The sequence below is a fragment of the Hemicordylus capensis genome, chromosome 2 (genome assembly GCF_027244095.1).
Source record: "Hemicordylus capensis ecotype Gifberg chromosome 2, rHemCap1.1.pri, whole genome shotgun sequence".
Lineage (NCBI taxonomy): Eukaryota > Metazoa > Chordata > Lepidosauria > Squamata > Cordylidae > Hemicordylus > Hemicordylus capensis.
Genome location: NC_069658.1, coordinates 379,585,250 through 379,613,187, shown reverse-complemented (window position 1 = coordinate 379,613,187; position 27,938 = coordinate 379,585,250). Strand labels below are relative to the sequence as shown.

At 45.0% G+C, this 27,938-nt stretch overlaps 1 protein-coding gene across 1 annotated transcript; it reads left to right on the top strand.

Annotated features, from left to right (window-relative positions):
* The first annotated feature begins 313 nt into the window (after nucleotides 1-313).
* On the top strand, nucleotides 314-27,557 carry LOC128346595 (C-type lectin lectoxin-Phi1-like). The gene is made up of 6 exons (XM_053300042.1): nucleotides 314-517; nucleotides 4,830-4,943; nucleotides 8,040-8,168; nucleotides 11,502-11,647; nucleotides 12,666-12,775; nucleotides 27,141-27,557. The coding sequence occupies exons 1-6, from the start codon at nucleotides 403-405 to the stop codon at nucleotides 27,322-27,324; spliced, it is 798 nt and encodes a 265-aa protein (XP_053156017.1). The 5' UTR covers nucleotides 314-402; the 3' UTR covers nucleotides 27,325-27,557.
* The last annotated feature ends 381 nt before the right edge of the window (nucleotides 27,558-27,938 follow it).

Below are 27,938 nucleotides of genomic sequence, written 5' to 3'. Positions count from 1 at the left end.
GTTGCTGGTTTGAATCTCCAAACACCGCTATATTGGGCAGCAGTTATATAGGAAGATGCTGAAAGGCATCATCTCAGACTGTGTGGGAGGAGGCAATGGTCAACCCCTCCTGTATTGTACCAAAATAAAACCACATGGCTCTCTGGTCGCCAGGAGTCGACACTGACTTGATGGCACAACTTTACCTTTACCTTCATTGTAGAATTCCCACAATGGCCAATCAGGACCGCTCTTGGCTTCCAAACTAGTGTAGGAGGTTTCTCCTATGGTAGTAATTATTGTGAGAACAGCCTTTGTGACCTTCTAGATAGAAGAGAAACTGGTGATGACAGGAAGGTCAAGCATATCATTCCTGGTTGGTGTATGTCCCAAGAACTATCATAAAAGCAGCCTCTCCTTGCCATGGATGATGACTACCAGAATGAAGCTGAATACCAGAATGAAGGATGCAAAAGTGACATTGTTGAAGAGGAATTGTCCCACATCTGGGGGGTGCATTCAGCACTTGCAAGAACAGGTAATGGTGGGAGGGTGGGAAATCCTCAAAGGGTGGGTTGGTTCTGGATCTGCTACAAGGTGTTGTGTCCACATAACAATATGTGTGTGTGTGGGGGGGGGGGGCTGGATGAGAATTCTATGTAGGTAAGGCACCTTATTTCAAACTGCAGTTCTGCACCCCACCCACTGTGTCATGCAGCCACAGCTCTCAGGCTGGCAGTCACATCTCTCCATGCAGCATTTCTACAATGTGATTAACATGCCAATTGTTTTCCTCTAGACTTTTAAGCAACCAACACAGGCATTTTGACATGTATATCAACTATCACATTCAAAGAGCATTTCCCCCCTCAGTGATTGCCATCTTGATGTATGGATTTCCTTGGCAGAGCAGAAGGCACCAGTGCTATGATGAGTCTGGGGTAATGAGGCACTAGTCCAAATGCAACCTGGACCAGGACGCACAATTTGTCCCTAAGCGATGTAATATATTTACCATTATTAAAATAATGCTCTGTGCTTTGCGGGGTGGGTGGGAATACGTTTGTTCTTAAGATGGCCAATAAAAAGGGTGTGTGGGGGGGGAAGAGATCTTGCACAATACGTCTAGAGCTTTGAACTATTGAATATGCCTGACAGAAAGAAAATAGAGAACCCAGAACAGGCAACCTTTTCTAAGTTCTGCTTACTGGAAAGCAGCAACCAGCAGGGTTTTTCTTTTCACTGCAGTGCAGAATAAAGCAAAAGCAACAGACTGCTGGAGCAGAACTTGGAAGATTCTTTACTATTCTTGGTTCAGTCACTCCCCACAGTGTTCAATCCAGGGATAACTTCCAGTTTTAGCCTACTTCCCAGTAGACTTATGAGATCACCTGGCATTCTCTCTCTGTGTGTGTGTAACCAATCTGAACCAAATTGGGTACAGTAGGGCACCTCAGTAGTGTAGTTTGTGAGGACGACATCCACCCGGATTCAAGATGGCGGATGTGTAAGCGTTTGAGGTGCGAGTGGTCTAATTTGTGAACCGCCTAACTGATTTGAAGCAACTTTTCTACAGCTGTAGTGACACACAGGGATGGTTCAGTTGTGCAGTTTGTGAGGATGTCATCCACCCCAATCCTAGATGGCAGATGCGTGAACATTTGAGGTGCAATTGGGCTAACTTGTGAACTGCCTAACCGATTTGAACCAAATTTGCTACAGCTATAGGGACTGCTCAAGGGTGTAATTTGTAATGATGTTGTCCACCCTGGTTCAAGATGGCAGAAATGTGAACATTTGAGGTGTAAGTGGGAACTGATTTGGACCAAATATGGTACAGTTGTAGCGACACATAGGGACACCTCAAATTGATAGTTTGTGATGATGACATCCACACCAATTCATGATGGCAGACGCATGAACGTTTGACGTGCAAGTGAACTAACTTGTCAACTGCCTAACCGATTCGGACCAAATTTAGTACAGTTGTAGGGATAGTGAAAGGAAAGTAGGCAGATTAGTTCATACTAAAACAACTTGTATACTTTTGTATCTATTACACATGTGCCATCTCCAAGTAGGTGGGATGGCCCTTTGAATTTGTGTGGTGCTGGCAGAGCCCAGGGTGGAGGTGAGGGCAAACATTTGGAAGCCTGCTTCAGGTACAACATTACTTAGTTCCTGCACTAAAGGAATTCAGTGGTGTAGTTGCAAATTCACTTATGAATAAGTGAATTTGCAACTACAATGGTAAGTGGTTATGTCAGCTGCCACCTCTCCATGACAGCTGACATAACCACACACACACCAGCCACACCCACCCCACTTATTGCATAAATGCAATAATGTTTGCGAGTTCTGTCACAAGAAGATTATGGATAAAATAAGAATATATATGTATATATAAATGTTTGGGGTTAGGCAAAGGTTCTGCTCCACCCTCCCCCATGTCTGCCCCAGGGGAGCATATACGCCTTCTCTTAAAAGACACATTTAGCAGAAAAGGGATATTTTAGCTAACATGGACCAAAGAAGACAGGAAAGTTATAACCTGAATTCCCAGAGTTTTTATCATCTAGGAATGAAAATAAACATCTCAAGGAGAAGTGAAGGACAAGATTGGAAAAGTACAATGGTAGAAAAAGGCACAAACCATATAGTCTGTTAGTTTTGCTATTATTTAAAGCTACAAGCTAGCATTTAGAAATAGTACAGCTGGAAACCTATGCACCTGAGCCCTAGAAGTGCCACCTACAGTGAAAATCCTGAGTGCTAGATTAGGGCCAGACAGACCAGAGTTCAGATCTCTGTTCATATCCTGTAGCCCCAAGGCTACGGAGCAGCTGTGCCAGTTGCAGCAGTTTAATAAAGCCACAAGGTGCTGCCTGAATCATGCTGGCTGGGACTCCGGATGTTCTGCTTGGCAGGTTGTGGGGTGGAGGGAGCATAGGGGGTGCTGCGAGAAGTGCTGGAGCCCCGCTCCTGTGGCTGGAGAGGTGCCACAGCCCTGCGCCAGACCACTCTGGCTCCACTACATCACAGCACATGATTGCATAGGTAACCTAAATGTTGGTTGCCATCATCAGTGCTGGACCTTCCGTGAGACTCCATGAGGCAGTTGCCTCCAGTGGCACAGGGGAACAGTGAGCACCACCCCAGTGTATGGCATTATTTGCCCTGATGCTCCTTCCTAGGCCTGCAAGAGTTTGGTCAGGAGCTTCCAGTCCAACCATGGCAGGTTTTGTAAAGGGTGTGGGGTGAGGAGGGAGACGGTTAGTAGCAACTCCTGCCCCCTTAGAGCCTAAAGCGTGGTGAGGTAAGGTGTCATTTGGTGCCTCACTTCAGGCATGCAAAGGCCTTGGGCTGCCTTTGCCCAGCATTTATGAGTTGTCTTCTGCTAAGACATATTTAAACTAAATTGAAAAACTATTAAAACCATTGAAATAACAAAACTGAAATAATAAAACAATTGAAGCAGCAATAATAAAAACAGTACAAAAAAACCTGATAAAGAAATATCGGTGTCCAACACCTGTCTAAGATGTTTGCATATTTATTAACCATTCAGCAAACGAATGCCAAACTGAATATAGTATCAACAGACAGAAGTATGTGAAAGCAGCTAATAATCTGCCTGGTATCACATTGACAGTTTGCCACAGTTTGACAGCAAGCATACAGCATAGAATTGGCTCCTGAGAACTGCTTCACATTAGAGATGTGCATGAACCAAGGTTTGTGCATGTGGTGCTTTTGGCTAATCCATTCCTTGATCCAGGCCAGCTTTTGAATGGTGTTCTAGTTACTTTTAGTCCCATCCTGGAACAGAGACAGGGCTAACAAACAACCAGCAGCAAGAGCATTGGAAGCAGTCTGCACTTGCCTCTCGATAAATAATATCTATTTTCATTAAACCATTAATGTTCCTTATTCTACTCCACTGCCTTGTCCTTGTGTGCCAAAACTCTTTCCTCTGGATTCTACGATGCAGTGGTTCGGCTCTGCGGGGAGGGGAGAGGAGACCAGGTCCTTACCTGCTTGCTGCCACCACTTGCAGCTTCCTGCAGCGGCAGCACTTGTCCAAAAACCCACGCGCCGTGCTGGGCACCATTTGTGTGGTCAGCAACATCATGATGCCCATGCATGAGCAGATGCCATGTGCATGCTGGTGCCACACATGGGTTCTTGGGATGAGTGCCACTTCAGCAGGGAGCTGCATGCAGCGGCGGAGAGCAGGTAAGGACCTGGTCTCGTTTTTAAAGCCCCTGCTCTCTACTCCCCTTCCTGCGGCGCTGAACCAGTTTGGACCTTGTCCGCACTGGTTTGGAGACAAACCTTGGTTTGTGCACATCCCTACTTCACATGTTATCTTGCTCAAAAGGAAAAGATCATAGGTTGATCATCATGTGTGACAGCTATGCACTTGTATTTACATGCAGCAAAAGATACATGGATGTGAACATCATCATTAATTATCTATGTTCAGATTAGATTTTCCTTTCTTGGAAATGTTCTATGAGAGACCAAACTTGATATGACATGAATCGTGCTTTTGACCTTTCTTTTCTTTTCTTTTCTTTTCTTTTCTTTTCTTTTCTTTTCTTTTCTTTTTAAATGCAAAATAGCAGCCAGGGGAGCACCAGTGCATATCAGGACAGGAGGGGATTTCATCCTCTGCCCCCAGTATGATTTAGATTGGAGAAACCTGTGGCTGTTTTATTAAAAAACCAAGCACAAGTAAACGTTTGTGTACTGCAGACTTGGGAATGTGTTGCTAGATCTCTGTCTTGCAGGTCACGGTAGCTCTGCAAATACTTCTTTGTATTTTGAAAAATCTTTTCTGCCTCTAGAATCAGTGGCTTCTGACCAGGGGTATGAGAATGATGAGCAGGAATACGAGTCCATCAAATTTCCTGACATGCGGATGAGGAAACTTCCAGAGATAGGAGTGAAAACAGAGCCAGGTGAAAAGTTCAATGTATTTTCACAGATGAATATTTCCCCCCCCCCTTCCATTTCTAAAGCGTTTTGAAAAACTGGTGAATATGCTTAAAGCCGTATGCAATATCAGAAGCAACCATCTTTAACTGAAATGATATTCGCTCAAAATGTGGCTTTATATTGACATTATTTAGGGGATGTCCATTTGCTTTTGTTGTAGTCTTAGAGACACATTAGGCTTCTTCACATGGCCATCAGCAGGATAGCAGAAACGCCCAGCCTGAGTAGGAGACTAGAATTTGTGAACACGTGATTTACAATTGTGTGTTTACTTGAGAACATTAAGGTAGGAGATGGGAATAATGATGGTGTGTGAGGCAGCAGCTGTGTAAGATAAGCATGCCCTACCCAGATTCCTTTCCTAACTTTTTACGGAGATAGGAGGGAATGAATGAATTCCTTTATTACAGCCAGAAGCCAGCAAGAAGGAACATAATAATAGGAGATACACCAAAACTAATCAAACTGCTGCCAGAGATGGCCACAATCTAGAGGCTAAAAAGCAAACTTAGCAACATTATAAGTGACCTGATACCTTTAGTCTGCTAAAAACAATGTTACATAAAAGTTGTCAGAGTGACCTGGGAATTCCAGTTGAAAGGGCAAAATCAAATTGTGTTGCACATCGGAATAATATCTACCGTATAAAAGCACACGTGTTATTGATTCCATTTCTTCCATGCCACAAGGACACAGATGACATACAATGGGGATTTTACTCTATGTGCCCTCAAGAAGTGCTGAGGAAAGGGCATTAAATCTTGCCTTTGAGAAAGCCCAACAATATTTTGGGTATGTCAAAGTGTGAAGGTAGGGTGCCATTGCTCTCCCATCAGTCTCAGTTAGGGTCCTGTAAAAGGTAGGAATTTGGCTCAAATTAAATTTCTCTTCTAGATTTAAAAACATTGTACAATCAGTTCTTTGGCCTTCTCCCTGTTTAGTGTACACAAATTGTCTGGAGATAGGCCACAGGTAAGTATCCATCATTCTCCCAGCCTTCTACCTTATTTGCAAGTACACAGACAAAAACCGGGAGCACGTCTAGCTCTCCTACCCAGATTGGGCACTTCTCCTGCCATGCCAGCACAGCAGTCTTGTGAACAAGCTTATTATCAGCTGTAATCACCACTTTGGGGTCTTAAGTGGAATCTGAGCTTTTTTTTCTTCAACAGATGAATAATGAACAGGTGCTGTTCTTCATCAGCAGATGATGCCTCCCAGCGTTAAAAATGATGACTGGCCATGGAGATGACTGTCTCTTTTTAAAATTTCATCCTAATGAATTATTAAATAAGTGTTTCTAACAAAAACTAGATTTTGCAAGATAGGTGGTCTGCACATTATGAATTCCAGAATCCCCGAGTCAAGGGAAATGGATTTGGACCCAAATCCAAATGATACTTGGATTTGGATGCAATCCCTGAAAGGGTTAAACCAAAGTGATTTTGCTTGGGCACACCATGACTGTTAACAGAAAGAGCATCTTGGACAACTCATGGGCACCTTTGCTAGCATTTAAACTTCTGCTAGTCCAAGCATTTGGAATGCTTCCTAGCTAAGGAAGCAGCAGCCAGGATGTGGGGCTGATGTGCAACAGTACTGGAAGTCAGAGGAATATAGGAAGCTGCCCTATACCAAGTCAGACCATTGGTCCATCTAGCTCAGTTTTGTCTACACAGACTGTCAGCGGCTTCTTCAAGGTTGCAGGCAGGAATCTCTCTCAGCCCTATCTTGGAGATGCTGTGGAGGGAACTTGGAACCTTCTGCATACAGATGTTCTTCCCAGAGTGGCCCCACCGACTAAGGGGAATATCTTAACGTGCTCACACATGTAGTCTCCTCTCCTATTTAAATGCAAACAAGGGCAGATCCTGCTTAGCAGAGGGGGCAATTCATGCTTGCTACCGCAAGACCAGCTTTCCTCCCTCTATTACCAAGTCATTTAGGACTTGTTCCCTGTCTTCTTCAGTAATTTATTTTCACCCTAGTCTACAGTGCCTAAGGTTGAGGCTCCTTGGGAAGGTGTTTCATCTGTGCAGCACCTGGTACTCCAGGATCCTGGTCTGCATCAAGGCCTTTGGTGCAGCCATGATTTCAGGAATTCACCAAAAATGTCAAAGAGATTCAGATCCAGTGCCCTGGGTGGGCCAATGGAGGATGGACCAATAAATGCAGTTGACTGAATGTGCTTGCTAGATGTTTCTGAAATCACTAGCAGTGGAAATGTTAAATAATCTGAGTTTTAATGTATGATCTTCATAATTTTTCTCTTTCTTTGAAATGAGACCCTGCTGGGGACAACTGGGGAGGAAGGAAGTGTCCTTTCTCAGATCTGCTGTTGCAGCTTGTGATAAGGTTTGTTTGGATGCTATCAGTAGAGCAGCCAGAAGAGGGGAGTTGTTTTAGACAGTGCATGGAATGTTTCATCAAACATCTATCTGGTCTCATCCTAAAATCCTTTTCACAATAGGGAATGGGGCAGGCTATGAGATTAAATAGAACTGAGAACAGTGCAATATATCGTAGCTCTTTCCACCTCTCCAACTTCTTTTATCAGACTTCACAATTCTAGAAGAAAGGTAAGGAATAGAAAATTAATTTCTTTTCCTGAGATTCTACATGCTCTCAGTTGTCACTTTCTATCCCTTAGCATATTTCTGTGAAAAGCTGGTAGTACAGACTAGAATTGAGAAATACCTCCTTTTCAAAATCCCCGTTGTATTGTTAACTTTCACAGGAAAAGGATCAAGAATATTATATTGTAATAACACTAAAGCACTGACTTAGCTGCACAACATATTTAGTTCAGCTTTAGTTTGTTCACCCATATTTATTCAGGTATCCACCTATTGGTTGTTTCATTATGGGTCATGCAGAACACCAACTTGTGTTTCTCTGCACTTTGCCTAGTTATGCTATCTTCCTCAGTTAGACAACCTTGTTACAAGCACTCCTCTCTCTTACATATGGATGGTTATATGTCTGCTTTCTCAGTAATTCTGCTCCTGGACTCTTCTGGTCCTGCTGTAACTTCTGTACTTGTTCTTTGTTATTTGCAGCTTTGATTGGATCTAAGGTTGATAAATGGAGATGTTTTGGCAGAGAATGCCTCGTCGTCGTCATCTTTGTTTCGCTGATCTTTTCCCTGATAATGGCAGCAGCTGGCATTCTGATGGCTTGTCTCAAATGTAAGTGCAAATCTGAGACTTAAACCTTTGCCTGATTACCACTTACCATTTTTGAAGCACAAATGGCATATCAAGTCAAGTCAAGGTTTATTTCGAACAAAGATCAAATACAGAGATTAAAACAATAAATACTTAATATTACAGCCAACTGCATCATGACGGTATAGCTGTAGTATTTTCACTCCTTTACACAAAATTTAGCTACCATGCAGGTTATGGTTTGATTTGTATCAGAGAGCAATAGCTTGGTATAGAACACCTCCAATCTGTCTGGTTACCTCTGCAATAGAGGGGAAATATATCTTATGCGAGAGTCCTTGTAAAAGGGGTAAATGGCATATCATAGTACATATCCATTCTTCACAATTGATGCAATGTGTAGTTTGTGCTCTGATAGCTGTAACTGAGAACAAATTATTGCTAATAACTTGCCCAATGGTTGTTTCGTTAAATGCTTCTGCTTCATAGCTGAGCATATCCTGGAATCTGAAGGAACTCAAATGTGGAATTGTACTTTGTCCCTACAATCAGGTTCTGTATCAGAGGCCTGGAGAGTAGCTAATGTAACTCTGATTTTCAAAAAGAGCTCCAGGGGGACCTGGGAAATTACAGGCTGGTTAGCTTAATGTCTGTGCCAGGTAAATGGATGGAAAGCATACTTAAGGACAAAATGGTTAAACATACAGAAGAATGTCTCAGGCCTTGCTGAAGGAGAACCAGCAAGGCTTCTGCAAGGGCAAGTCTTGCCTCACTAACCTTGTGGAGTTCTTTGAGAGTGTCAACAGGCATGCAGTTAAAGGTGATCCAGTTGACATAGTATCAGTGTCGGGGGAAGCCAGCCAGCAGCCCGTGTTCCTCCCGCCACAGCGGCCCCCACACCCTGTGTCTGATGCCAGGTGCTCTGTCAGATGCAGGGGGTGTGGCTTCGCTCCCAAACGGGGCCGCGCATCCCATTTGGAAGCGAATATTGGCCAGTGCTACATTCTCAGCATGGCCGGTAGCTGCTCTCCCTGCCTTTAAAGGCAGGGAGAACATTCCTGGCCATGCTGTGAACGTGGTGCTGGCTGGTATTTGCTCCCAAATGGGCTGCGCAGCCACATTTGCGAGCGGAGCTGCACCAACTGTGTCTGACACGGGGTGTGGCTGGGGCGCCAGGTGCAGCCCCTGATTAGCAGTGGCCAGGGTTCTTTGCACCCATTCACTCCACCCCTGCATAGTATACTTGGACTTCCAAAAAGCTTTTGACAAAGTTCCACACCAAAGGCTCTTGAGTAAACTTAGCAGTCATGGGATAAGTGGACAGGTTCATGTGTGGACTGGTAATTGGATGGAGGACAGGAAACAGAGGGTAGGAATAAATGGATAGTTTTCACAATGAAGGGAAGTAAGAAATAGGTTTCCCCAGAGATCTGTACTGGAACCAGTGCTCCTTGTTCATAAATTATCTAGAAATCAGGGTAAGCAGCAAAGTGGCAAAATTTTCAGATGACATGAAACCATTTAGGATAGTGAAATCCAAAACAGATTGTGAGGAGCTCCAAAAGGACTTCTCCACACTAGGTGAGTGGGCAACAAAATAGCAAATGTGGTTCGATGTAAACAAGTGTAAACTGATGCATATTGCGGCAAAAAACCCCAACTTCACACATATGCTGATGTGTATAAAGGTGATCCAGTTGACATAGTATCTATTTATTTATTTTTTATTTATTTTATTACATTCATATCCCTCTCTTCTTCCAAGGAGCCCAGAGCGGTGCACTACATACTTGAGTTTCTCTTTCACAACAACTCTGTGAAGTAGGTTAGGCTGAGAGAGAAGTGACTGGCCCAGAGTCACCCAGCAAGTATCATGGCTGAATGGGGATTTGAACTCTGGTCTCCCCGGTCCTAGTCCAGCACTCTAACCACTATACCACGCTGGCTCTTTATCTAGTGCCATAGTATCTGGTATCAATGACTGACCAGGAGACAGATCTTGGGGTCAGGGTGGACAGCTCATTAAAAGTGTTGACTCAGTGTGTGGCAGCTGTGAAAAAGGCAAATTCCATGCTAGGGATCATTAGGAAGGGGATTGAAAATAAAAATGCTAATATTATAATGCCCTTATACAAATCTATGGTGTGGCCACAGCTGGAGTACTGTGTGCAGTTCTGGTCACCATATCTTAAGAAGGACACTGTAAAACTAGAAAAAGTGCAGAAGAGGACAATCAAGATTATCAGGGACCTGGAGCACCTTCCTTATGAGGCTAGCTACAGCATCTGGGGCTTTTTAGTTTGGAAAAGAGGCGACTACAGGGGGACATGATGGAGGTGTATAAAATTATGCATGGAGTAGAGAGAGTGGACAGAGATAAATTTTTCTCCCTCTCTCAGAACACTAGAACCAGGGGTCATCACATGAAACTGAAGACCAGGAAATTCAGGATGGACAAAAGGAAGTGGTCCCCCCCACACACACACACCGTGCATAATGGAATTCTCTGCCATGGGATGTGGTGATGGCCACTAGCCTGGATGTCTTTAAAAGGGGCTTAGACAAATTCATGGAAGACAGGTCTATCAGTGGCTACTAGTCTTGATGGCTGTAAGTCACCTCCAGCCTCAGAGGCAAGATGCTTCTAAATACCAGTTACAGGGGAGCAACAGCAAGTGAGAGGGCATGCCATCAGTTCTTGCCTGTGGACTTTTCAGAGGCATCTGGTGGGCCACTGTGTGAAACAGGATGCTGGACTAGATAGGCCTCGGGCCTGATCCAGCAGGGCTGTTCTTAAGTTCTTTACTTTTATGGTCCCTGTTTACATGGAGAGATTAACTGTGCCTGTAACTTCATGTAAGGTTTCCATGCATCACATTCACATGTTGGGTAACATCAGAAATAGGATATATCTAAATGCTAATATTAAAATGTCTGTCTTGACTTTGGAGTAGAGAAAAGGACTGGACACCCTACAGGTGTTAGGACTGGAACCTAAATCTTCCCTTGTTAAATTTTCTAAAGTTGACAGGTACTCAAATCCATGTTAAGTCACACATCAAAATATCGCATGTATCAGCCCTGAAATTCATCTGAATCTGAATTAATCTGAAAGAGCTTCAGTGCTGGTCCAACAATAATCTAGGTGCCAGTCTAATAATGGGGGAGGCTGCCAGGGGTGACCTTTGCTTAATACACTGTGGCTAAGGCAAAAGGACCTCCAAACCCTTCCTTTGATGAGGGTCCAACTATTGCAGTATCTGGGGTCAGTCATGAAAACTTCCTATGGGCAATGGAATATTTTAGGATGCATTCACTCTGCACTGCATGATTTCCTGACTTCATATATTGCAGGCTTTTCAGCATGCCCAGATGATTGGCAGAAGTTCGATGACAAATGCTACTATTTTCCCCACAAAAAGGATACGTGGGGTAACACAAGAAGTGCCTGCAAAGACCTTCATGCAGATTTAATAGTGATCAACAATGAAAAAGAACAGGTGAGTCTTTTCTGATTCTTTCATATAAGAAGTGGAAATGCTGAAACTGATGTTTAAGGAACTCCTCTCTTGCCAGGATGTTATTTACACATACTCTCTCTCCTCTCTCCTCGGGGCTCTTTCCTCCCTCACAACCCCTCTCTTCGCAGACCCCTGCCCACTACGTACATGTACATATACATGTACATGTACATATACATATAACCTCTCCTCTACAATCAAGAACATCTTCCAACCAGTAATAGTTGCATTCCAACTGTCCTTAGCCATCACAGGCTCCTCTTCCCGATCTGCATATGGAATCCCCACTGCCCAGTCACCATGGTGCTTCTGCTCTCACAGGCTCCTCCTCCCTAAGGAATTTCCACTGCCCAGTCACCACGATGCTTCTGCTTGCGAACTCTCGCGAGAACTGCCACTCATGGGATTAGCCACAGGTACACCTTAGAGAATTAGATAGATAGATAGAATGGGGCATCTTCTGACACCACCAAGTCCCACCAGATGACTTCCCCCTCCCTTTGAAGAGGGTGTCTTCTCCTTTCTCCCATAACAGCAGGTGCAAAGGGGTGGGTGTACTGTCATTTTGTATGTATTTCACTTTTTCTAACATAAAGTCAGCCATTTTCATCCACTTGAAACAAAGTAGAAAAAATCTTCAGTATTTCTAATAAGAAGCATTTATTCTCCATTAGCTACAAATCAGGATAGTTTTTGTTATGGCTAATCTGGTTACAAAAGCTGTTTGTAAAGAAAATCTGAGAAGCATATTCAGTTACACTCCACTAAATTAAGATATTCCCTCTTGTGAACCCATATAGTGTCCCTTTTCAATAAACCTTACTTGAGGTTTTTTGTCTGGCTTTTCTTCTCTGGGGGGAACACTCTTGGTAATAATGAGGCACATCATTTATTAACCCCTATACTGAAAGCTGTGTGATGCAGACCTCATGACAGCACTTCAGAGTTTGGGACCTTCTCAAAGTAAGGTTTTCATCCTGTTTTCATTTTGCCTTAGAAAATTTTGATTTATAAAATGAATTCCACTAGTGACGTCTGGCTTGGCTTGAGTTACATAGAAGCTAAGGAAGAGTGGATATGGGTGGATGCCACCAATCTTTCCTACACGTAAGTAGCATTCTTTAATGGTTTGTCCTCTACCCTGTCATAACACATTGAGGCTGAGTTTCAAAGGTTTTAAGCATTAGCTCCCGTGCTTTTCTTCCCTTGCCTCCTCAAGCCTTCCTCTTTTGAAAAGGTTATTTATTTATAGTATTTATACCCTGCCTCCTTTTAATTAAAAAAAACCAAGTTAGAACATTTATCCTTAATAGTGGGGAAATGACTTCCAAGCATTCCTGTTGCCCAGCACACAGGCATAGTAACAAGCCAGGCATTGGAGGTCAGGGAGAGAGACCTTCCTCCAATCTGCCACCACTGAGGCATCATGCAAAGTGTGTGTAGTGTATGTGGCAAGGAGTGGAGTTGGCATTATATGGGAGGGAAGGAAGCATGGGGAGAGGACTGAAGTTATTCTCTACTTGGATTAAGAAGAACTTTTGGGGCCATCAGGACTCATTCATCATATTTTCTGCTTGAGGCAGACAGGATTTCACCCCGCTCCCCATTCTGTGCAGGTGTGGGGCTCAGGCCAGGCTGCCAAGCAGCAGCAGGCATATACAGACAGGTGCTCAGGCCATACTGCTGAGAGAGAGAGAGAGTGTGTGTGTGTGTGTGTGTGTGTGTGTGTGTGTGTGTGTGTGTGTGTGTGTGTGTGATGGCAGCACCCTCGCCTGTTACCACACTTGCTCTCACATGTGTACACGACCTACATGTGAATCTATGCTCTCAGACCAACTTGGGGGGATTTAGTTCAAAACCGAATTTGCAAGTGCTCATAACAAATGGACCATAGACTGGACACAAGCAAATGCCAATGTTAGAGTAACTCATGGTCTCCCCAAGGTTCCAGTTTGGAGTCTAGGGGCTCTCGGATAGTCAGGTGCAGGGATAGTCCTGTGGCAAGTAAACAAAGAGAGCTACTCAAGGATTCTGGTTTCCAAGAGTGTTCAGGGCAGTCCAGCAAGGGTGCCCCTGAGGAGCAAGAAACTCAAAAACAAGGCTTTTGAAACAAAGAAATAAACTTTAGTAATAATGATATTAATAAAGCCAGGGGCACAATGCAAATAGTGGTATTTGGTGACCTTGATCCTGTTGCAGTTGCCCTTGGAGAGAAGACAGCTCCCAGGGACTAGATTAGGAGGGAGGAGGAGCGAAGGCTTGGGCTGGCAGTTGTTGAATGTGAGCAAAAGAAGTTGGGGGGAGACAGAGAGTAAAGAACATGTACGATGCCAAAAGGGAAGGACTTCCCATTAGGAGGGTTGGGGTCCTTGCAAAGATTTTGCCAAAGTGAAGACATGGAAAGGCAGCAGGATGCTTGCTTGCTTGACTACTTACTTACTTATTACATTTTTATACTTCCCCCATCCGAAAGCTCTGGGCGGTGCACAACAAAACAAAAACAATCATTTAAAACCATCAGCTTAGAACATCAACAATCAGCATAGTTGGTGGCACTATATGTGACCTACAGTTAGCAACGGATAGCACTGAGGTTCCCAGGCAGTCAGGTGCAGGGGTTAGCCCACAGCAAGCCCACATAGGGAATGACCCAGCCTCACGGTCTTTTCTAGGGTTCCAGTCTGGAGTCTAGGAGCTTTGATAGGTGCAGTGATGGTCCTGTAGCAAGTCAACAAAGAGAGTTACCCAAGGACTCTGGTTTCCAAGTGTGTCCAGGGCCGCCTAATGCAGATCCACAGCACTCCCCTGAAAGGCTAGTGATTTCCTTTTAGCTCAGCAGTTCTGGACCCTGTGGTCCAGTGTTCCAACTTGCAGTTCAGCAGCCCTGCGATTCAGCTTTGTGGGGAAAGGGTTTGATTATACAGTGGATATTGAGCCAGATGGACTCTGGGAGTAGTAGCAGGAAGCTTGCGCCACTGGACTCCCACGACAGCAGCTGCAAAGACAGTTCCTGGGAAACTACTACACACACATCTGGGGGACAGGACCTTTAATCCAAAGGCGGGAAAATTCCAGGTAGAAGGTGGTCCAAGGGAGTGGAGAGTATGTGCATGACAGTGGCTATTCAGGAGGATTATTTGAAATTGCTGACTTAGAGGAACAATGACCACAATCGTTCATAATGTGTGGATAGAGAACTGTGGGCAAACTGCAGGAGGCATTGCAGTGTATGTAGGTTGTTTCATTCAGTGGTGTCCCCTTGCTCCATACTTCAGACTCAAAGAAACAACTGAAGATAAGTAAACTCTTTATCTTTATATATAGAATACCTCTGTAACTAATACAGCTACTGCATACTCTTTCTCATTCTACTGAACTACTCCGCCCCTTCACTTCCTGTTCCTCCTCTAAACTCCACCACTTCTTCATTATTCGAATACAACATATTGTTACATCTTTCCTTTCAACAATTTAAAATAATAAAAGAACAGACAAACACATGAGGCCTGAGGTTACCAGCACTTAGCCTACAGAAAAGACCTAGCCTTTACTGCTGGTCTGTTATGTTCATTAGGTCTCATAGTCCTTTAGATATGCTGGTGGTCATTCTAGCCTTCCACATCTCATGTGTGTGGGTAGGTGGGTGTATTGTAGGTACTGGAGGTTTAGATTACTTATCTACCACAACTGCAGTGGATTGTGCACAGGTGAGAGGAGCTCTGCTAATTAAGAGTATCTGAAGACATGGCGTTAAAATCAAAAGTAAAGAGGTTTCTTTAGGAAATACAAACTTGATAGAGCCTATATCCTGCTGCTGGCTGAATAAGGTATAGGGAAAGGAGGAAGAGGACAGAAGTCTGTGTCTCAGGTGAGAGAATGAAACCTGAAACTATCAGTCTAACATATGGGGGCTCAGAGCAGAGACACAGAGATGGATAGATAATGTCCCGTAACTTGCTATCTCTACTCCTAAGGGCCCTAGTGGTCAATAGGATTTGCAGGTGCAGAGAGTCAATGCCTTCTGGAACTTGCATCTCCAACAGTAAGTGTTCCAAGCATTTCCTTGTGGTGGTGTTCATTATCTAGTGCACCAGATATCACTTGTGTATCTGGATCCTTGGCAGGTTCCCAACTCCTGCTGATGGACAAGTTGTCAAAACTGTCTTGATGAGTGTCTGGATATGTTTCCAGAAAGTGTGCTGTCTCTTTGCCAGTACTGTGTAGCTGTTGGCGACATTGTCTGAGTTGTTGACCTCTGCTTGTGACTACTTTATAGGATCTGTGGCCAACAAGACCCAGCACAATGGCCTTTTCCCAGTTTTTTGCATGTGTCCCTATGGGTTGTACCCAGACTGTGTTGCCTCTGCACAGTGGAGAGAAGACTTTGGCTCGTGTATTATATCTCATGACTTGTTGGGAGCGAGACGCCTGTTTTTCTAGCTTCATTCGTGTGCACTTTGATGCCCCAGGTTGTAACAACAAATCTCTCACAGGGAGTAGTGACCTGGTTTTGTGTCACATTAGTCATTGGGCTGGGCTACTGTCCATACCGTGAGATGGTATATTGCGATGATCTAAAAGAGCCAGGTATGGGTCACCTGCTGCCTTAATAGCCTTAAGCAGAAATCTTTTGCCTGTCTTTACTGCAGATTCTGCTTTTGCATTACTTTGGTAGCCAGGAGAAGAGGTTTTATGCTGGATTTCCTACTGTACAACAAACCATTTAAAGTCTGTGAAGGTATATTGTGACCCAATATCAGAGATGAGAATGTTAAGTATGCCATATCTCACAGAATGAGCCTTTAGCTTTCTAATGACAATTTTGGCTTGAGTGTCTTCCAGATAATCTATTTTCCAAACTTTGGAGTAATAGTCTATCGTGATCACATAATTCCTGTTGTTGAGGTTAAATAAACCAGTTCCTACCTTTCCCCAAGGCCTGGATGGAATATCATGGGGATGTAGTGTCTCCTTTTGTTGTTTCGTGAAATATTCCTTGCATATTTCACATTGTTCCATGGACTCTCTCAAGTGGTCATTCATTTGTGGCCAGTAGATGCACTGTCTTGCTCGCCTCAAGCATGCTTCAATGCCCATGTGAAAGGCATGGAGCCATTTTGTGATGTCCAGCTTCAGAGCAGAAGGAATCACCTGTTCTGTCTCCCTTGTACAGGATACCATCCTGTACACATAATTCATCCCTGCACTGATAGTATGGAACCACTTCCTGAGGGAATTGTGACTTGTGTTGAGGCTAACCTGCTAGAATTATTTGTTTGACAACTTGTAATACACCAGCTTGCTCCATACAGTTGTATGGAGGCTATGTTTTGTGATAGGAAGGCCTTGTGTCATGTTGATAGAATCTATCTCCTGTTCTGTTGATCTATCAGTATTAACATCAGGGAGATACAGTATGCTCTGCTTAGAGTGTCTGCCACTTGCAGGGAATTTCCTGGGCAATCAGTCACCGTTGCATCATAGGTCTGGAGCTTCACCATCATGCGCTGAACTCTCCTGAGTTTGTGATCAGATTGTACACCCACTCTCTGTGGTTTCAGATCTATACATTCACAAATGTTAAGTGCTGGATATGTTCTAGGCCAAATAATACTGCCAATAACTCCTTTTTGATCTGCGCATATTGCCTTTCAGACTCTGCCATGTTCTGGCAGCTTACAAAGCACTCTCTCACATATGGTGCAAATCATTTGGACTGTCATATTCACCCAGGGATCTGGGAGAAATACTTTCACAACCTATAAAAAGACCCTGCAGCTGCTTGTAGAAGTTCCCTCTGCACCATTGAGAATACTCCACCTTGGGCTCTGGTGTCAATCTCAGAGATCCACAGTCTAGTCACCCAGTTAAGACCAGGGAAGGCTCCAGGTGAGGACCTCATTTCACCGGAGGCTGTTAAAAATAATCTGGATTGGTGGGCCCCTATCCTGGCATCGCTCTTCACTTATATTGACATGAATGGCCAAATTCCCATGGCTTGGGGTTAGAGGTCATTTTAAAAGGGCAAGAAGGATGACTTCTCCAACTACAGACCCATCAGCTTGCTCAATACCATCACAAGCTTTGTGAGACACCTATATGGGAAATTTAGGGATGGAACAGGAAAATCATCTTGCTGAGGAACAAGCGGGCTTCAGGGAAGAGTGCTCCACTATCGATCAGTGCCTGGTTCTACAGCATCTTATCAGGAAATACTCCTCCTGCAGGGTGACCTCTCTTTATGCCACTTTTATCAATCTCAAGGCAGCATTTGACTCCCTCTCACATGTCAAATTATGGGAGAAGTTGGACGCCTCCTCCTCTCCCAAGGCTGTTTTACCCCCAGGTTGAGAGGGAGCCACGGAAGAACCGGGCTCTCTGCTTGCGCAGCTATATGCAGCAAAAGCAACAAAAGAGTCATCGCCACGCAAAAAAGGCTGCCGATGGCGACGGTGGCGCTCTCCGATCTCTAGTCCCTCCTGTAGTGAGGTGTGTGTTTGTGTTGAGACGCTCCACCTCACAGCGGAGCATCTTGGCAGCCAAGTAGGTTCTGCTTGGGGCAGGGAGAAGCATTTGTGGGAGTAGCTCTCCAGAGCACGCGGGTGGGCGCCTGCTTTCTGGGGGGCCTCCTGTACCTTTTACAGCTGCACACAATAGAGAGGCAGCTAGAGCAACTTTCTTCACTGTGAAAGTTACGAGACAAACTTCCCTGGAGTGTGATCTCAAAAAGGTAGTTTTGGCACTCTCTTTGCCCTACTGCCCATAATCTCTGGTATGTGTCAGATCTTGGAGATTAGCTCAGATATTTGGGATGTTTCCCCCCCTCCCAAACTGGCTTAATAAGACTCCAATCTGTCTTTCTGTTTAAGAGACTTGCTTTGTGTTTTTGTGTTTCACATTTACATATACTGCCCCATATAAAAATCTCTGGGCTGGTTATAGGCTAAAAATACAAGCAACAATTAAAAGATTATATCATGTAAAACAACTTAAAATAACTATTCATAAAACTTAAAAGCATTCTGAACTAAAAGTTTGATAAAGTAAGTGCAAGTTACTTGCAAGTGTTCAGTTGATCATGGGCTACTGATTGTGATTGATGGGACATCTTATTTGGTCTTCATGTGTAATTCTAGGGTTTTGAGGAGTGGAAAGGTAGCAGTTCTCTCTCTTTGTTACTGTATATTCAGAATTGTTTTCTTGTTCCAGCATTATCATGATGGCTTAAATTATCATGGGGTGCATGAGAGAATGTCAATATTATTTCTATCTATCTATCTATCTATCTATCAAATTTGTATACTTATCCAAACTTCAATCTCTGGGCGGTTTACAGCAACATAAAACAGAGTAAAAATGAAAACCTTAAAATAGGCAAAGGATTATTTTCAATTCTTTCATATAGTCTGTTTGAAAAGTAGTTATTATTACTCCCACTTAGACTTAGTGCTTCTGTGTGCACGCTTCACCGCAACCCCCTCCGCCAAATCCAAATCAAACCGTTTCTAACCCTTTCTCTTGCTGTTTGCTGTCGAAGGGTTTTAAGACCTATTTTCCTCATCATTCCTCATCATAAAAAATGTTTAATTACTGTAACTGCTGTTAATTAATGATGCCCTAAGCAGTAATTGGTATTTATTATTAATGGGCCAGTGTGTTGTGCGCTGGTGTGTGTTCAGCTTAAAAACTAGATTTTTTTCATACTTCTTCTTCTTTCCCACTCCCAAATTTAATAGTTGGTTCCTTTTAATTAAAGTCTGAACTATGCCTGGTTCTTGGGGGCATGTGTTGGAAATGGACATGGGGGGGGGACAATTTCAGCGCTTGCCCTAGGCGCCATTTTCCCTAGTTACGCCCCTGTCTGGGCAGGCCTTGCAATTACTCGCCTTTTAACTTTCATACAACTTTATGCCCTCCCCTTAAAGATTTTTATGCATTTTTTGACTGCATAGACTATTTTTACTATTTCTTAGGTGTGATCTTTTTTTCAACTATTTTTAGTATTCTTGGTCCTTTTAGTATTATTATGAACTATTTTACATGTAATCACTTTTACCTGCTCTCATTTTAACTTGTAATCACCCTTATACTTTATGCTGGTCTGTGTCAGTAATAAAGATTGATAGATTGATATTGCCTTTCAGTGTCTATCATGGTTCTGCTTTCTAGGATTTGTGGCCAATGAGTCCCAGGAACTATAAAAGTTCCTGCTTTAGGAACTTTTGTTGAAAAACAGTATATAAATATCTGTTGTCTTCGTATTCTGCTGGCAAAAGCTATGGGTTGCTGCTTCTGCATTAGGACTGCTCCCAAATCACCTTCCGAGGCATCATTGTGCAGCGTCAATGTCTCAGTTGAGTTCTAGTATTTCAGTGTGGAGGCTGTGCTAATGAGTTATTTAATCCTTCTGAATGCCTCCTGCTGATCCTGAGTCCATTCCCAGGTAGCATTCTTGTATATTAGAGGCTCGCACGCATCTGAGAGCTGTGGGCAGAATTTGGACAGGTAGTTGGCCATTCCAATAAGCTGCTGTACTTCCTTGATATCCTGCAGCTGGCACCAGGGGCATAGCAAGGTTGGAGGGGGCCCAGAGACAAGATTTTAAAATGGGCCCCTCGCTGATACACACACACACACACACACACACAGACACACACACACACACACACACTTCACAATTTATAGTGCACTCACATCCCCATTATGAATATGGTGAATATCTAGTTCACATTGAATCTAGTTTCTTTACTCTCTGCTCCTGCTGATCTCCAAGAGACTCAACATAATTCATAGGGGGTGCAACATGGGTGGGTGGGGAGTCATGTGATGTGCCTCTGGGGGGGCCCTTGAGGCAGTGGGGCCCCAAGATGACTGCCTCCCCTTGCCTAATGGTAGTTATGCCCCTGGCTGGCACATTTCCCTAATGGCTCTCACCCTTTCTAGGAGCTGGTCAAAGGCTTTCTGAGGTCAGTAAATGCCCAATATAAGGTATCACTGTTTTTTCTCAGCTATATTTTGTCTGTGTGTGTGTGTGTGTGTGTGTGTGTGTGTATACACACACACACACACACACACACACACACACATACACACACACACATACACATACTGGGGCAGAAGGTGGGGGTGGGGAGAGAGGCACCCGGCCTCAAAGATGCTGGCTGCAGAGGCTGGCAAGCAGCAGCAGCGGGCCCGGCGGGTCATGGAGGCGGCACTCAGCACGGCGGGCCTGGCCGCAAAGGCAGCGCTCGGCCCAGTGGCGGGCCAGGCCACGGAGGCACTGAGCCCGGCTGCAGAGGCGACTCACGGCCAGGCAGCAGCGGGACCAGCCACTGAAGCCAGGCACCCGTGGGAGGCTGGGGTAGGAGTTAACTGGGTGGCGGGACTTCCCTGTTCGCTGCCTGGGAGAAGGAGCGGAGGCGGCAGGGCACTTTTTGGCTGCCCGCTACCTGGTAAAATAAAATGCAGGGGAAGGAGAGAGTGGGGGAGGGCAAGAGAGAGTGGGGCAGGGGGAAAGGGGGAGGGCAGGAGAGAGGAGGGAGGGCAGGAGAGACTGGAGCAGGAGGGTAGGGGGAGGGAGGGGAGGGGGCAAGAGAGAGTGGGGTGGGAGGGAGGGGGCAAGAGAGGGTGGAGCGGGAGGGAGGAGAGGGGGCAAGAGAGAGTGGGGCGGGAGGGAGGGGAATAGGGGCAAGAGTGTGGGACAGGAGGGAGGGAGGGAGAGTGGGGCAGGAGGGAGGGGGAAACAGCCAGCCCCAAAGAGCACACAGATGCTCTATGTGGGTTGGCTAGTTCAGTTTAATATTCCTCTGCTGGCATCTGTCAGGGGAATGTTTTAGTTTTGCATCAAAGTCTCTTATTGCCTCTTCTCTCTCTTCTTCTTCTATGACAAGAGTATCATCAGTCACCATCTTGATGCCTGCTAGCCCTTCTTGGGCCATTTGCACTGGAAGACTTCTGGGGAAGGGCTGATTCCCATTGGCAGCCAACGGTACCTGCCAGAAGGAGTAACGAATGTTGTCAGATAGCTAGATTGGTCGTATAACACCATATGCCAAAATCCATTCTTGACATCACAAACAGTAAACACTTTTGCTCTAGGTAATAAGAACATGCATGAACCTTTTTGGAGGCATTTTACGGGCCTCCGAACAGGTTCAAACACTAGCCAGTATGAGTAGTTTGACAGCGGAGGTGGGGTGACTTCAAGGGGGGGTAAGGTGCACTTACCCCCTCCCTCCGCTTTCCCGCTGCTGGCGTTGGCTGGAAAACTGGTCTGGCGGGGTGGCAGCGTACCTCCCTGCTGCTCCGTCCACTCTTTGGACTGGAAGTACTGGGTGTGTGCGCTGAGATGTGCTTGCTACATCCAGCTAATTCCAGTCCAAAGAGCAGACAGGGCAGCAGGGAGGTATGCTGCCGCCCCACCAGACCAGTTTTCCAGCCCGCGCCGGTGGGGGGAAAGCGGAGGGAGGAGTAAGTGCACCCTACCCCACCTTTGAAGTTACCCCACCGCCACCGTCGAACCAGCCCCTACCGGTTCCGTGCACATCGAGTAGAACATCCAGTTGTTTGAAGTGGGTAGTGACTTCTTTTGAGTGCTCTGTTGAGTGGTTTTGGATCAATGCACATTCTCAGTTTACCTGATGGCTTCCTCACCACTACTAGGCTGTTTATCTAGTCTGTGCTTGTTTCCACCAGTGTGAAAATTATGCCCATTTTTAAAAAATGGACCATTCTTTCTTCAGTGGCTCTATCAAAGCCAGTGGAATCCTGTGTTTAGGTTGTCTCACTGGTTGCACCTGTGGGTCTGTTTCTAGATGCAAACTTCCCTCAGAGTCCAGTGCCCCAAAATACATCTTCATAGCCTGATAAAATGCTAGTAGTGTACTGTAATTACTTGTTTCTGTTCTTATGCAACCAGGAGAATGTTATGATGCTGCACTGTAATTAGCAACATGTCCTGTGCTGTCTGAGTGCCCAGGAGTAGATAATTGTTTGCCCTATTAATTACTATAATTTCCACCCATGGGGGTGGTTGGGACCCTCTGTGCACTAGGCCACCACTAACTCTAGGCCATCCCAACACCCCACAAGTGGCTTTCAGGTTTTTCTCCATAGGGAAGAATGGAGGTTTCAGCAGCCCCATAACTGCACTGGGGGGGTGCTGGGGTGGCCCAGAGCGAGGGTGTCAACCACCCCCATGGGGTACTGGATTTTGTTGTTTCTGAAGTGTTCTGAGTGTAGATTCTTTGGTAGCATATAAGATTTTCAATGACAAACCATGAATCCACTCTCATTGCTAACCTTAAAGACACAAACTTCAAAAATCACTTAAAAATCAGCCCTTTGCCCAATTCCTTTCAAATAATTCTGATAGCTTCCTTGCCCACCTTGGGAACTACCACCCACCACACTCCGCTCTTGGACACCCCTTTCTCCCCGACGTGAAGCTATACATTTGCTGCAATCTTCAATGAGGAATTCCAAAATAATTTTAAAATTCACCAATAATCAGAGGAGTGTCCGATTGCCTTGGAACTTTGTGGGTGGTAGGCACCCCTGGGTGTCAACCATTCACCCCACTTTTGTGCCCCTAGGTGCTCCAAAATAGGGGATATGGGCTGGTTTGGGTCCCATTATACCCTATGAGAAAAATAATTAAAAATATTTCAAATATTCATTAAAAATCATAGGGTGTCCGACTGCTCCAGGGTTTGCATGGTTGTTGGCACCCATGGGTGCTCCACAATAAGGAATAATGGGCTGGTTCCAGTCCCATTATAACCTATGAGAAAAAAATAAAAATAATTTTCAAAAACTCATAAAAAATTGTACGAGTGTCCGATTGCTTTGGGGTTTGGGTGGCAGGTACCCCTGGGTGCCAGCTACCACCTTACCCATTTTTGGATGTCCAAACCAGTTCAAAATGGTTCAAATTCAAACCGAACCAGGGGGAGGTTCGAGCAAAACCAAAATTGAACCACCCCCTCCTGGTTCGCACATCCCTACCGCACATCCCTACCGGCTGGTATTTCCCCGGAGGGTTAAGTCAGTCTCTCTTAACCATCTTTTCTGGCAGGGCAGTGTGAGTTTCCCTTTTGCTACACACAATCTTGTTCCTGATGAGGGAGTCTTTTCTTTCTCCAAAATTGCATGTGGATGCCAGCATTTTTAACACAGTGATCTAGGCACCAATCCCATCCTCTCCCTTCTGATTCTGAGTAAAAGAAACTTGATATCTCTCCAGTCTCATTTTACTGTGGGTCACATTATGCATCAAACACACTTCTAGTAGTTATTTTAATGTCCCAGGGTCTCCTGGAAGCAGTGATGCACTGACTCCCCAGCCCTTCTCCCCACCACCACCACCAAGTAAAATAATTCTCTTTGTTTTCTCCTCTTATCTGCCATGGTGAGCATACAGGGTAAACTCTATCCAGTATCTTCTATGGTTTGTTGTTTAGAGGTTTCTCCCAGTGGGGACCCTGTAGAGAGTGTGAGGGGGTGGAGTTAGAAAGGAAAAGGGAGGGGAACGAGAGGGAGAAAATGGAGTTGTTTCTGAATAAAATCTTAGTTAATTCTAAATAAGGGGTGTGGGGGGGGGGGCAGCTATAAAACTCTTGCTTCCACTGCTACTTCCATGTCTGTGTCAAACTCTTTGTGTTGAAATCCAGGGAACTTGGAGGCTCAAACCCTCCATGTTGCTTTGTTGTGCCCAAGTGGTATTTTGCTTGGTGTGCCCGAAAAGTCCAAATAAGACATGACAATAAGATGTGGGGCCTAGAGCACCTTCCTTATGAGGCAAGACTACAACACCTGGGGCTTTTTAGTTTAGAAAAAAGACGACTGCGGGGAGACATGATAGAGGTCTATAAAATCATGCATGGTGTGGAGAAAGGGGATAGAGAGAAATTCTTCTCCCTCTCCCATAACACTAGAACCAGGGGTCATCCCATGAAATTGATTGCCGGAAAATCTAGGACCAACAAACAGAAGTACTTTTTCACACAATGCATAATCCACTTATGGAATTCTCTGCCACAAGATGTGGTGGCAGCCAACAACCTGGATGGCTTTAAGAAGGGTTTGGATAACTTCATGGAGGAGAGGTCTATCAACGGCTACTAGTCGGAGGGCTGTGGGCCACCTCCAGCCTCAGAGGCAGGATGCCTCCGAGTACCAGTTGCAGGGGAGTAACAGCAGGAGAGAGGGCATGCCCTCAACTCCTGCCTGTGGGTTCCTCGGAGGCATCTGGTGGGCCACTCTGTGAAACAGGATGCTGGACTAGATGGGCCTTGGGCCTGATCCAGCAGGGCTGTTCTTATGTTCTTATGACAAGAGTGGAGAGCATTCAAAGTTCTATTCTGCGCAGAATAATGGCTGAAGGAGATCCTTCTCAAAGCATCATCTTTGTCCTCAGGGTGATATTTATACATAGTTTAAACATTGCCTTCATGACCATAAGATCAGTCATCTATTATGAAAGTTAGAAATCCTATTACAAAAAAGTTACAAATTAACATCAAGCCTCGGAGCTGTTACTCTTACTCATTTGCACATGTCCTCTCTATCTCTTGCTTTCTCTGAAGCTGTTGAGATATCCTAATCTGTTGAGACAACAAGTTTTGAAACTAGTTTTCCTGCAAACTGACAGTACTCATGTTGGGAGGGGTATTGGGTTAACTATCAATCCAGCAGACATAGAAGATGGCATAGGTTATGCCAAGCTGTGCCCATCAGCTTTCAGTGCACTGCAGACACACTGAGGCCTTGGACCCCCTCAGTTTTCTTCCTAAACTTCCTTCTCTTCCTAGGCCTCCTTGAGCACTTGCTGCTGTCACCATGTTTCATGCAGCACTGTCCTTTTGCACCATACTTAGCTGAAGCTCAAGTAAACGCTTTCTCTTTATTTGTAGCTTCTTCTGCAGCTAACACAGATACTGCATGCTCTTTCTCTAAATCTTCTGAGCTGTTCATTTTGCCCCTTCACTTCCAGTTCCTCCTCTAAACTCCACTTCCCTGACGCAGCTTCTAATACAACATATTGTTAAATAGATGGCCCACAATGACTCTGCATAGAATTAATCACTAGAGCCCACTGAATCTCCCACCTTTTATCTCTCTATTTGGAAGGGTACCTGGTCTCACTCGGGCCTATGATGAGGCTGGTCTGCAGAACGTCAGTGAGCTCCAAGGGAGCCAAATGATCCAACAAAGTCCCAGCTCCAACTGATTCCTGGGCACCACTTCCAGATTCCACCCTTTTGCCAAGTGAGGATCTGAAAGGGGCAGCCCATGGTCCTGGAGGAAAGCATTATGCTACTTGTACCATCGAGTCAGTGTTGACTCCTGGCGACAACAGAGCCCTGTGGTTGTCTTTGGTAGGATACAGGAGGAGTTTCCCGTATGTCTGGGAAACATACCAGCGGGGATTCGAACCAGAAACCTCTTGCTCCCTAGGCAAGTTACTTCGCCACTGCGCCATTAGTGCTCGGCCATTCCCCCACCCCTGATGTGTCCCCTATATCCACATTTAGCAAATGGGCACTGACTTGTGAGAAGCTTTCAGTATGTTGATGTCCTAGTCCTTGGGTGAGTCAAGCTTGGGAGGGTCTGTCCCCAGTAAGGGAGCAAATCCCACCCAAGCATTTGAGAAGTTTTCCCCTCATTTTACTGAACTCCCCCAAACTTATTTTTCATCCCCCCTGCTTCCACAAGTGTCATTCTGTCCCTCAAAATATTTAGTTAAGGAGTTGCTCCTCTGCTTTCCCTCTGTCTGTGCCCCTGGTTCCAAGGATTCAAGTTCTGGGGCTCACCTTCTCTGCTGAGGCCTGCATACTGGCAGCTGGTGGTGGTGGCAGGGATTTGCCTGGTTCCAAGTCTCAGCTGTTGCTCAGGATCAGGGTCTTCCAACTGTATGCCCATAACTGACTACTGTAGCTGACATGGCAGCAAACTAGGACAGGGAAGAGAGAATGTGGTAGATGCCACCATAGCCAGTATTAATAGCAATAGCAATAGCACTTACATTTATATACCGCTCTATAGCCGAAGCTCTCTAAGCAGTTTACAATGATTTAGCATATTGCCCCCAACATTCTGGGTACTCATTTTACCGACCTCGGAAGGATGGAAGGCTGAGTCAACCTTGAGCCCCTGGTCAGGATTGAACTTGCAACCTTCTGGTTACAGGGCGGCAGTTTTACCACTGCACCACCAGGGGCTCATTAATGTCATCCATGTTCTGTTGGCAGTTCTTTAATGTTTATTGCAGCTAAAGTTGCATCTGGCCAGTGATGGCTCTGCAAAAGTAGCACCAGGCCCTTTGTCAACATGAGGCTCAATTACTTCATACAGCAGATTTCCTGTTTCTTAGAATCAGGTCACGGAGTTCTTTCCCAGCTTTGCGACTTGCCTCATACTCTGGATCTCTGTTAGAGTCCAAGTCACAGCAAATGCTACCTATCTCTTTCAGATCCTGGAAGTCATCGAAACCAAGTCAGCTTATTGGCGAAGATGGCTTTCCTCTCCATTGTATGATCGCAGAGAAAGAAGCCAAGTACAAATGGAGCAACACTGCTTGCAGGAAGCGCCACCAATCTATTTGTGAAAAGAAGAGTCAAGTTGTCTGTGTCCTGCAGTCTCCGCGTTTGCCCTGAATTTAATTTCCTTTTGGCCTTTGTGCATCCACAAACAGACTTCATGATAGAGTACTATTAAGGACTCTAATTGGTTTTGTGGGGCTAGAGCTGTATCTTCATGTTCTTTGGAATTTGGGTGGGAATAGAAGTAGCTGATGGTTGGGTGATGGGATGTACAAACTGTCACAGTAGCTGCTCTTTGTTCTTAGTTTCTCTCTATATATCAATAAAGGAAAATCTTGTTTGTCTCTGAAGAAGCTTTTAGGAGTGTTGGTTTTAGCCATCTACCACCACCACATTTAGCTGCCTGCCTTAAGCCATGCCCATAGGGATGTAGCTCCTGAGAAAATGTGTAGAGGCTGGAGTAATATGCAGCCACTTTTTGTTATCCTTTACTTTCTGGCATACTCCTCCTCTGTGTTTTGTCTAATCTAACTTGTCTTCTCCAGCAGCCACGCCTGTTGGCAACATCGCCATTCACCAAGTCATTAATAGGCTGTTCTTGCTTAAATTCTGGGTCAGCTTGGTGATCCTGATGGAAACTACTGCCCAGCCCAAATCAGTGTGGTGGCTGGCCCTCTGGTGGTTGCAGATATTAGTGAGGGCTCACCATCAGGAGCCTGTTTGTGCAA

Coding starts and splice junctions, on each gene's coding strand:
- LOC128346595 (XM_053300042.1), top strand. CDS start 403: ATGGATGATGACTACCAGAATGAAGCTGAATACCAGAATGAAGGATGC. Junction 8,169..11,501: donor TCTGATGGCTTGTCTCAAAT/GTAAGTGCAAAT, acceptor CATATATTGCAG/GCTTTTCAGCATGCCCAGAT. Junction 11,648..12,665: donor TCAACAATGAAAAAGAACAG/GTGAGTCTTTTC, acceptor ATTTTGCCTTAG/AAAATTTTGATTTATAAAAT.